General features: G+C 36.8%; 1 protein-coding gene across 1 annotated transcript in view; it reads left to right on the top strand.

The window, feature by feature from the left end:
- Window positions 1-6,869: 6,869 nt before the first annotated feature.
- The window catches only part of LOC132159554 (uncharacterized), a 1,375,546-nt gene continuing 1,370,062 nt past the window's right edge, over window positions 6,870-12,353 (top strand). Inside the window, exons 1-3 of the mRNA XM_059569099.1 lie at window positions 6,870-7,081; window positions 7,587-7,679; window positions 10,705-10,806. Of these exons, the coding sequence (XP_059425082.1) occupies window positions 7,023-7,081; window positions 7,587-7,679; window positions 10,705-10,806 (254 nt within the window). The 5' untranslated portion in view covers window positions 6,870-7,022. The remainder of the gene's footprint in view (window positions 7,082-7,586; window positions 7,680-10,704; window positions 10,807-12,353) is intronic.

Here is a 12,353-nt window from a genome sequence, read left to right on the forward strand (position 1 = left end):
GGATCGCGAAGGCCTTTCTACTGATCGGGAAGTCGTGGCCTAATGGTTAGAGAGTCGGACTCCCAATCGAAAGGTTGTGAGTTCGAGTCCCGGGCCGGCAGGAATTGTGGGTGGGGGGAGTGCATGTACAGTTCTCTCTCCACCTTCAATACCACGACTTAGGTGTCCTTGAGCAAGGCATCGAACCCCCAACTGCTCCCCGGGCGCCGCAGCATAAATGGCTGCCCACTGCTCCGGGTGTATGCTCACAGTGTGTGTGTGTGTTCACTGCTCTGTGTGTGTGTGCATTTCGGATGGGTTAAATGCAGAGCACAAATTCTGAGTATGGGTCACCATACTTGGCTGAATGTCACTTCACTTTTTTTTAATTGTGGTCAAGGTTTGCTTTAAGTAGTGTCTTGACCCTGTTACTAATTCAAACCAATTTGATTCAAAACAATTGCAATATTGTTTTTGCAACAAACATGTATGCATTGCTGAGTCGAACCTTGCAGTAACAGATGATCTTATGCTTTTTCTGCTTATAACTCATGATGACTGAACATCATGAAATTGTGTTTATCTTTGGATAGTAGACTGACACTCAGCTATTACTGAACTGAAAAAAAAAAAAATCACAATGCTTCAATGTTGAAAGACACAAAAGGAGACAATCAGTTCAGGTTTTTAGACAAACACACTTATCACACGATCCTCAATGGTGGTGACAATTTTTTATACTGCAGTGCATGACGGGAGTTTTTACTAAGGTTTTACCCAGCATGCAACATTTTGTTGATTGTCACCACTGTTGAGAGTCATATGCTGGTTCTTGATGTCTGTGTGTGTCTGCAGAGTATAGATTTTCAAATTTTGTATGCACTTAATAGATTTAAAATTCACTTACTTTAATTTTTTTCCATAGTGTAGTTTTACTGGGTTGATTATGCTAAACTTAAATAGAGTTAATGGTAATTTGATTGTAATCTGACCACCTATCACATACAGATTAATTTCTTCTCTCTGCTTTATAGTACCTCATGCAATGCTACATAAAGAGATCTAACACAACAGTCAAGGGTCAAGAGCCCCACTAAAGCAAACACTGATCTCCATTATGGTTGCATCACTTTAACCAATAAAACATCAACATCTGATCCTCTGTAATTCTCAAGAACAGCAGGTGTTCATCATTAATGCACAATCATCATTTAATTAGTCACTTAATTATCTCATTAACTTTAACCCTTTGAGGACTTGGGATATGACTTGAAGACTTGCTCGTGACTTGAAAGTCCCAACTCTGGTAAAAGCTGAATGTCAGTCAACAATCCAAAGAAGACTATCTCATGATGTCCAAATCAACATGAGTTATAAGCAGAAAATGCATAAGATCATCTGTCACTACAAGGTTTGATTCAGCAATGCATTCATGTTTGTTGCGAAAACAATATTGAAATTGTTTTGAATCAAATTGCTTTGAATTAGTAACAGGGTCAAGAGACTACCTAAAGCAAACCCTGACCACAATTATGGTGGCATAGTGTTTTTTTATTTTTTTATTTTATTTTTTCAGTTGAAGGCTGTGGCTAAATTCAGTTGTAGTTCTTGTGTTTCGCTTTACTTCAGTGATGTTGATTGTTAACAACAGAAGTTCATCACTAATGTACAATCATCATTTAATTAGTCACTTAATTATCTTATTAACTTTAACCCTTTGAGGACTTGGATATGACTTGAAGACTTGCTTGTGACTTAAAAGTCCCACCTCTGCTGTCTATTAAATGCCACTCCAATTATGTGATGGCGATTTTAGCGGTGATCACGGAAGCCGCTTTACTGATTAGATGTGCATGATCATATCGTTCGATATATCGCCCAGCCCTACAGTACACATCAAAACATGAAGAATGAAAACGCAGTACATACCAGATTCGTCTTAATAAGGAGTCATAAACACACCCACAGCTGTAAATCCTGGTTTAGTTAGAAAGGTAAGGGTCCACTGAATGACATTTCATGGAGCACATTTAGTCCAATGAAGCAATAACATTGTAATATGGATGACAGTTCCTTTGTTTACGTTTTAGTTCTTCAGGAACAGTATTTTTTGTGTCTGTTATGGAATAAAATGGCATGGTTTTGTACAATGTGACATGAGGAATTAGACGATCCACAAAATGAAGTGAAAGATAGGTGAAAGATTGTTTATTTGAATTCTGGCGCTCTCTCGTGATGGCTCGTATCTGCATGATTACCATCTGTTTGAGGGCAAACCAGCTCGCTATCATTGTGTAATCACGGCTATAAATGTGAACACGTCTATATGAATAGACTACGATTTATTGACTTTATGGCGCATTTTATTATTACCATCTCTATAACTGTCCATCAGCATATCAGCACATCAGCACCTATTTTCATTGTGATTCATTGTAAATGCTGCATTTCTTGCAATCTCAGGATGTTCTGTAATTGGAAAGATTTCATAGAAACTCATGAGAAATAGTAACTCATGAGATTTCATGTATTTATGTAAATATATATATATATATATATATATACACTCACCCAAAGGATTATTAGGAACACCTGTTCAATTTCTCATTAATGCAATTATCTAATCAACCAATCACATGGCAGTTGCTTCATGGTCCCGGTCAAGACAATCTCCTGAACTCCAAACTGAATATCAGTATGGGAAAGAAAGTTGATTTAAGCAATTTTGAGCATGGCATGGTTGTTGGTGCCAGACATGCCTGAATATTTCACAATCTGCTCAGTTACTGGGATTTATACGCACAACCATTTCTAGGGTTTACAAATAATGGTGTGAAAAGAGAAAAACATCCAGTATGTGGCAGTCCTGTGGGCGAAAATGCCTTGTTGATGCTAGAGGTCAGAGGAGAATGGGCCGACTGATTCAAGCTGATAAAAGAGCAACTTTGACTGAAATAAACACTCGTTACGACCGAGGTATGCAGCAAAGCATTTGTGAAACCACAACACGCACAACCTTGAGGCGGAAGGGCTACAACAGCAGAAGACCCCACCGGGTACCACTCATCTCCACTACAAATAGGAAAAACAGGCTACAATTTGCACGAGCTCACCAAAACTGGACAGTTGAAGACTGGAAAAATGTTGCCTGGTCTGATGAGTCTCGATTTTTGTTGAGACATTCCGATGGTAGAGTCAGAATTTGGTGTAAACCGAATGAGAACATCGATCCATCATGCCTTGTTACCACTGTGCAGGCTGGTGGTGGTGTAATAGTATGGGGGATGTTTCCTTGTCCCCTTAGTGCCAATTGGGCATCGTTTAATTGCCATGGCCTACCTGAGCATTGTTTCTGACCATGCCCATCCATTTATGACCACCATGTACCCATCCTCTAATGACTACTTCCAGCAGGATAATGCACCATGTCACAAAGCTTGAATCATTTCAAATTGTTTTCTTGAACATGACAATGAGCTTTTGCATGTAGTGGAACGGCAGCTTCGTGCCCTGTATGTGCATCCCACAAATCTCCATCAACTGCAAGATGCTATCCTATCAATATGGGCCAACATTTCTAAAGAAATGCTTTCAGCACCTTGTTGAATCAATGCCAAATAGAATTAAGGCAGTTTTGAAGGCGAAAGGGGGTCAAATACAGAACACAGTATTAGTATGGTGTTCCTAATAATCCTTTAGGTGAGTGTGTATATACAGTACAGACCAAAAGTTTGGACACACCTTCTCATTCAAAGAGTTTTCTTTATTTTCATGACTATGAAAATTGTAGAGTCACACGGAAGGCATCAAGGGCTATTTGACCAAGAAGGAGAGTGATGGGGTGCTGTGCCAGATGACCTGGCCTCCACAGTCACCGGACCTGAACCCAATCGAGATGGTTTAGGGGTGAGCTGGACCGCAGACAGAAGGCAAAAGGGCCAACAAGTGCTAAGCATCTCTCGGGGAACTCCTTCAAGACTGTTGGAAGACCATTTCAGGTGACTACCTCTTGAAGCTCATCAAGAGAATGCCAAGAGTGTGCAAAGCAGTAATCAAAGCAAAAGGTGGCTACTTTGAAGAACCTAGAATATGACATATTTTCAGTTGTTTCACACTTTTTTGTTATGTATATAGTTCCATATATAATTCCACATGTGTTAATTCATAGTTTTGATGCCTTCAGTGTGAATCTACAATTTTCATAGTCATGAAAATAAAGAAAACTCTTTGAATGAGAAGGTGTGTCCAAACTTTTGGTCTGTACTGTATATATATATATATATATATATATATATATATATATATATATATATATATATATATATATATATATATATATATATAAATAATTGTGGTAAAAAAAAATCAAGGCCCTTCAGTGTCTTTAACTTTTAATATTTTTGAGCATTATCAACTCTGGTTGATCAAAAGTACAGCCCAAATGGTCTTCTTTCCAAAGACACCAAAATTATGTAAGGAGCTGTTACTATTTTAAGTTAGGAAGACCACTTTCTGAGTCCCATAATAGGGGGTGCTGGCTAAAAGGTTAATCGAGATGTATTTCCTGAAGGGGCTTAGATGGCAAGGAGGGAGATTAAGAAAGGACGTCTCCCCCACAGAAAGAAAGATCTTTCTACAGGGGGCATTCTCTCATGTCCGATTCCGCGCATCGCCTCAATGTCGGCATATGCCGAAACCGATGGATGCAAAAAGAAAATGGCCTCTTCTATTCCTTTTTGATCTCTGCATGGAGATCAGGCAGAAATGGAAGGCTCGCCTGACCTGGAGGGCTGCGGTCAGAAAGATAACGCTTGTCAAGGTGACCTCACTGCGTCCCCTTGTTAGCACACTTCCAAGGCAAGTCCAACTTTGCTGTGGCGCGATTCATAACCTTCAACAGCTCTATATACAGGATTGAGAAGGCTCTGACTCAGCTTCTTCACCATCCTCAAACATCTCCTGCTCTTCCTGGGTAAAATTCCAGCAGAGCACGGACCTCGGTATCAAAAAGTGTTAAAGATATAACATCATCCTCCTGAGGCTCTCTCTCATCCGCTGCAGACGAGCGTGATAGGGAAAGTCCCTCTCTAAACCATTTAGCCAGATCCATCTGTAATTCCCACAAGCTCATTCTCCTCCGTGCCTTAGCAGCAGTGGGTCCTTTTCTTTCTTACTCAGAAAGAGAGACGAACGAGAGCAGATCTTTTTCATTGAAAACACGCATGTTCTTCACCCAAACAAATGACACAAAGATTATGTGTGTCATCGGGTGTCAAATAATGCTGAAACGGATGCACACATTGTCTAAACGCTGGCTAGTAGGCCAACGCATTGGTATTTCATCAATGTATGCTTCAGACATGGGTCACAACGAGGTGTTCCCCATAGCGACCCCTAGAGGATGCAGTTCGAATTTGCCTTGAAAGGGAACATTAAGTTTGCTGTGCCTGTTCTACAAACAGCTGATTCATTCAGAAACGAAGCAAGTGACTGCCTTTATGAATGGTTCACTGAATCATTGATTCACCCGATTCATTTAAAAACGTGGATTCATTAATGAAATGCCGCTGTTGATCAAAGATGCACAACAGTTCTCCTAGGGCTTTATTTTCATTAGTCAAATTGCTGACAATCTGTCTAAAATGAAATTATTCACACCTTTACCTTATCTTCATTTTTTCCATAAAAACTGTTATGTAACCTATTTTTGTATTTCTACCAGCCAATGATGATTCTGAAAGAAAACATGCAGTGTTTGTTATAGTAACACATGCCGCTTTCATGCACATCATACAGATCCACTGTATTGCTGTTAATGGTTATTTTAGCAAATGCCCCATAAATTCAGTTCAACAGCATTCTTTTCAAGAGGGTAAACTTTATTACTTGACTGAATCTACACATGTATTTTAGGTGTTATTGCGCCATCCTAGCAATAAATGCACGTCTTTGAATGAGCGCTATAGCATATTCTTCAACTGCAGGTATATCATTTCAGGGGGCTGAAATGTTATGTTGAGGGAACAACATCCATTTAATGTGTAAACAAACCTGCGTGACCATAGCAACCCGGGATTATGAGAGATGGATTCATTCATATTTTATTTTGATTCATGAAATTATTATATTATTTATTATACAATAAAATATTTCATTAGAATACAATATAGCCTACTGTATGAGAGTTATAACATCACCTCTCATAGGCAAATTGATTAAGCCGACAGAATGATATTATCTTGGTAAAGATCAATTTAATTCAAGACTCAAATGTGCTGCATTTTTGAACTTCAAGGCAACATGAGAATGTTGAAACGACCAGTTAATGCTTAACCATGAACAAAGGTCACACGCAGGAAAGATTGTAAATGAAACGAATTGGCATGAATCGCACCACGTGCAAGGGTCGTGAAGGGGAGAAATAGAAAGCATTCTGCAGAGTTCTGGGTGCTGAAGACCGTCCTACTGCAAGTAAGTTTTAAGATGTCCTTGATTACAGTTAGAGATATGGGAATAAACAGTTAATATTTTTTTAAATATTATATTACGGGGTATTTTTTATTTTCTAAATCCCTCTTTTTATTTTCTTGATGATGTGATATCTAAAGTATTCTAACTTCACAGTTAGGTGGGGAATCACGTGGTGAATGTTGCTTTAGTGTTGTTTAATTTGTGTTAAAAGAGAATGTAATAAATCAGCTGTGATTAAATAGAATATTTCAGTTCACTTAGCTCAATAGCCTACATTTATATTTCCAATGCTAAAATAATTTAAAAATGATGTAGTTATGTTTCTACATTTACAGCTATATATTATGAAGAGTTGTCTGAAATGCATCTTAACCTGACACTGTTTGGTTACACTATGACATTAATGTAATATTAACGTTAAGATTAGTTTCAGAGCCCGTGTTCTTTTTATACAGCTTGTTTGTTGCCAACTCAAAATGTGTCATTGTTTTCACCTCATGTGCAGGTTGTGCTGAGCAGCTGATTGTCTTCAACACAAAGATAACTGTCCTGTACGGCAGTTTATCTGCAGTATGTCAGAGGAGCGAGGAAAGGGCTTTCTATCTGAGATGAGTGTCTCAGAGAAACAGAGGTAAGACTGAGTCTGTTTTTAATGAATCATTTTAAACACTACTTAAGTTTCAGTATTGCAGCTCTTTTACACTACAGCCAAGTGTTTATAATAAAAGTTCAGAGAGAAGGGTGAAAAATGGGATAAAAGTATGTGTTCCTCTATAAGAGTCTATGAAATTCAAACACTTCTACACTGTTCCTGTTTGTGTTGCTCGAACTCAGAAGAGTAGATCATATTTGTCTTCAAAATGATAAAATGTGTCTTTATTGCGTGTTGCTTTGGATTAAAGTGTTTGCCAAATGAAATTTTCAGGACAGTTTGGTGGTGGTAACGTAAAATAAATAAATAAAACAAGTTCCAGAAGAGATGTCTCCTTATCCAGTCAAACTATAAAAGCGACAAGAATGTTAAGTTACTGTTATCATGTCAAAAGATAAAATCAAACAAACATATAAGTACCTCCTGCCATAAAATGTTTTTTTTCTCTTTCTCTTTCTCTTTCTCTTTCTCTTTGTGTCATTAGGGAAAGATCTGAGGTTTCCAGCTCTGAGTCTGTAAAAAGTTATCAGTTGAAAGGTGATTTACCAGTTTTCAATGAGGAAACATCTACCAAAAGGTATTTCATGTGTTTCTTATTGTATTCTTAAGTATTTATTTTTGAATTTTTGACTTCATCATAACACTTTAGAGATTAAGACTTTCTCAAAAAAAGAAAAAAAAAAATGCTTTATGCATTGTGATAGCTGTTGATGGGAGACAAATTATTATGGAAACTTATAGTTTGTTAAATTATACTTATTCTAATTACCATCTGAATGTAGCCTCTTCCTTTGTGTCATTGTTAGTGAAAAATCAGGCCTAAATGTGTCCTTTAGTGATGAAACACCATCACAAGCTAAAAGGTATTTTTTTATGCTTTACATACATTATTTACATTTCTTCACTGTGTCTGTGATTGAACTTAACGGATTATACAGAAAACTACACATAAACATTCTTCTGTTCATAGTCATTAGAAGGGCACATGCTCTTCAAATGAGACTGAAGAATCTCTTTTAATAGTGATTTCTCTGTTCTTGTCAGTGAAAGATCAGGTTCACTTGTGTCCAGCTCTGTGAAAAGTCACCATTCAAAAGATGATGGACCAGACTTCATTGAGAAAACCCCATCATCTTCCAAAATGTATTTGATGTTTTTTCTTAATGTTGATCTGGCATAAACTGTATGATGTCTTTAAAAAATAATAATAATGAAGTCAAAAAAAAGTCAGTTGGTTTGTCAAATCTTTTTCTAAATGTTTGCTTCACTACATTTTATCTTGCCACCAAGAAAATTGACATATCATAAACGTCTTAAAAGTCATTAAACCAAGAGCATCAGACAGAAGAAACTCACTGATGGGATGAGAAGGAGCGAATACTCTTGTAACTGAGTCAATGGATAATGAACACTTAGCATTTGTGAGTGCTATAGAAGTAGGAAATTATCTTTGCTAGAGTCTAAAGTCCATGAAGGGGTGCAGGATATGATTATCAGGTATTGATAATTTAAACTGTGGCAATAAAAATGGACCGAACTTCAGTGAGAGGAAAATATAATATTAAGGGGAAGTCGTGGCCTAATGGTTAGAGAGTCGGACTCCCAATCGAAAGGTTGTGAGTTCGAGTCCCGGGCTGGCAGGAATTGTGGGTGGGGGGAGTGCATGTAAAAGTTCTCTCTCCACCTTCAATACCACGACTTAGGTGTCCTTGAGCAAGGCACTGCTCCCCGGGCGCCGCAGCATAAATGGCTGCCCACTGCTCCGGGTGTGTGCTCACAGTGTGTGTGTGTGTGTGTTCACTGCTCTGTGTGTGTGCACTTCGGATGGGTTAAATGCAGAGCACAAATTCTGAGTATGGGTCACCATACTTGGCTGAATGTCACTTCACTTTCATATCTACCAAAAGTTATTTTATGTTTCTTATTGTTGGTCACACATAGAGTGTTAGAAAGTATTTCAGTAAGTATTTATCATAAAACCCTACAGTTTTGTTATTATTATTTTTTCTTTAACGTTTGAGAAAAGTTTTGTAATGCATGGTTTAACTGTAATTTGTCACTGTGAATTCTACACTGTAAAACCCGACAAGTTAACTTAACTCAAACCGTTTGAGTTAACCGATTGCCTTGATTTAAACCATGTAAGTTTTAAAACTTTGCATTCAAGTAATTAAGTGATTAACTAAGTGCTGATTGAGAATTAGTGATGAACAGCTGCTGTTAACAAACAGAATCACTGAAGAAAAGAGAAACACAAGAACTACTACAACTGACTTCAGACACAGTCTTAGATGAAATCAACTGAAATAAAATACATGAAATCTCTCAAGATCTGATTAAACAACCCCACAAACAGCATCACCAGCTCCACTTATTAATAACCAGACTGACTTTATTTCTGTCAGACGTCTACAGAAGATCTTATTGAGAATGAACTAAGGTTTAGATGTTGATTTATTGTTTCATTTGAAGTAACCATGTTAGAGATCAGTGTTTGCTTTAGTTGGGCTCTTTCCCCTCGATTTCTGTCTTAGTCTTTTCTCTGGCTGTTATAACTGTGTTTCTAAAACACATTTGTTGTAATTCAAAAGCCCAGAAGAAATGCCATCAGGTGTTAACCTGTACCTAGGTGTAGGTAGTTATACTTTATATTGTTGATGATAATTATTAATTATTATTCACAATTATTGATCCATACAGAGTCTAATCTCTAAAGATTAATCCATACAGAGTCTAATCTCTAAATAAAGTCAGTCTGGTTATTAATAAGTGGAGCTGGTGATGCTGTTTGTGTTGCTGTTTAATCAGATCTTGAGATATTTCATGTATTTTATTTCAGTTGATTTCATCTAAGGCTGTGTCTGAAGTCAGTTGTAGTAGTTCTTGTGTTTCTCTTTTTTTCAGTGATTCTGTTTGTAAACAGCAGCTGTTCATCACTAATTCACAATCAGCACTTAGTTAATCACTTAATTACTTAATTGCAATGTATATCTTCTTTCAGTGAACTCAACTGAATTAAGTTCAGAGTACTCATAACTGTTAGTTTTTTCAGCTTAAATGGTTTAAGGCAACCGGTTTCCTCAAACGGTTTGAGTTAACATAACTTAAGGATATCTGTTTACTCAAACCGTTTGAGTTAAGTTTACTTGTCGGGTTTTACAGTCAAGGCAATCGGTTTACTCAAACGGTTTGAGTTAAGTTAACTTGTCGGGTTTTACAGTGTATATATTTGGCAACTAGTAAAAGATTCATGTGTGTCATTTAGTAAGGAAACATCATCATGAACCAGACGGAATTACACACGCTTTGTTACATTCTTTAAATAGTGTATATGCTTTTAAATAAGTGCTTCATGTCTTTTTTTAAATGTGTATTTATACACTGTCTTGTATGTACTGTATGTTGAAACCAGAAACAGTTTTCTAATGAAGACAAAGTAAACTGAAACCACTATTGCTTTCACTGCGCTGTACTCTATGTGATAGAACTTGAATGAATAATGCAATAAATGTACAGCCATACTGCATTTAATTACCATTTGCAACTCATCTTCAAATGAGACTGAAATAACCCCTGTACTTTTTTTTTCTTTGTGTCTTTAGTGTAAGATCAGGTTCACATGTGTCCAGCTCTGTGTCTGTGAAGAGTGACCGGTCAAAGGGTAATGTACCGAACTTCCGGGAGGAAACACCATGTAACAAAAGGTATTTCATGAGTTTCTCAAAGCATTTTACAGTGATCCAGTGTTTAATTATTTAATAATATTATTCAACATTATTAAACAAGCCATATCTCAACCCCAACCCCATAATCAAAGTGAGTGACAACAATGAAGGTACAGTAGTTTATTTGTTCATACAGTGACATGAATATTGTATGTGAGCTGTTATGTGAATGCTTGACTATGTAGCTGGAAGAATCTTCTATAATAGTGTTTTTTCTCTCTGTTCTTTGTGTCTTTAGAGTAAAATCAGGTTCACATGTGCTCAGCTCTGTGTCTATGAAGAGTGACCGTTCAAAGGGTAAAGTACCGAACTTCAGAGAAAAAACACCATGTATCAAGAGGTATTTAATCTTTTGCATTACAGTGGTGTTATTTCCTCACTCTGGTGTATTTAATAGAACTTGATTAAATACAAAAATGAATCACAGAACATAATGTATTGCAAACTGTTTCATCTTTATTGAACATATTAATTTAGTTACACAGGTAGCCACTAGGGCTCATACATTCACCATGGAAGTACAGAACAGTTCGTTTGCAACACAAGACATCTTTAAATATGACTGAAGTAACAAGTGTTTTTTTTTATACTCATAAGTGAAAAATCTGACTCACATGTATCCAGCTGTGTGTATATAAAGAGTGACCATTCAAAGGGAGATGGATCAGACTTCAATGAGAAAACACCATCACCTTCCAAAAGGCATTTCTTTGGTTCTGTTCGTTTTTTTTTATCATAAAACTGTATTTCCCATCAACCATTTTTCTGTGCTAATAAAGTACTGTAGGTAGCAGTAAGCAGCTGGTTTAGCAATGGTTTGATCATATGATATTGACAGCTGTGAATCTGTTATTTTTTATGTGATTTTCTTCTTTTTTGTGTGTGTGGTTTAGTAACAAAGGACATAAGTCCACAGTAAATATTGGTGCAGAAATTACACGGTGGGACGCTCTGAAAGCACAGAGGGGATTGAAGAGTTATGTGGAACTGGCAACTTTTCTTCTCAACAGGTAAAATAGTGCCTCCACATAACTCTGCTCTTTCTAGTAACTGAGCCAATAGTATGGATTTAAAAAAAAACACCTTTATTTTGCTACCAGGGTTCAGTTTGAGAAATCGGACTCAAACTACAAGAATAAACACAACCGCAAGGCGTTCAGAGAAAATCTCTTCTGGATCTTTAAGGCAAGTAGAAGTTCATATATTCTACAATGAATTAATTAATTAATTATTTAACATACTAATAGGTTATTGTACAAATTCCATTTATTTTTCTTTAAATACTTTTTTTAAACTTTACTTAATATAAATAGATTTTTCTCCTCTTGTTAACTGATGTTCTAACAATCCCTAATTTAAATTTCAACTAAAAAATAACATAGGTGACGTTTCAGCTGTGTGACAAATTAATGTCAGTGAATACAAAAGCACATTAAGGTGAGACACTGCAGGCAAAAACACTGTTTTTTCAAGCACCTGTCAATTTTGAGATTTTGGGCTTTTTGGTTTTTCATAAAGTGCTTTTT

This window comes from Carassius carassius, chromosome 16 (genome assembly GCF_963082965.1).
Source record: "Carassius carassius chromosome 16, fCarCar2.1, whole genome shotgun sequence".
In the NCBI taxonomy this organism is placed as follows: domain Eukaryota; kingdom Metazoa; phylum Chordata; class Actinopteri; order Cypriniformes; family Cyprinidae; genus Carassius; species Carassius carassius.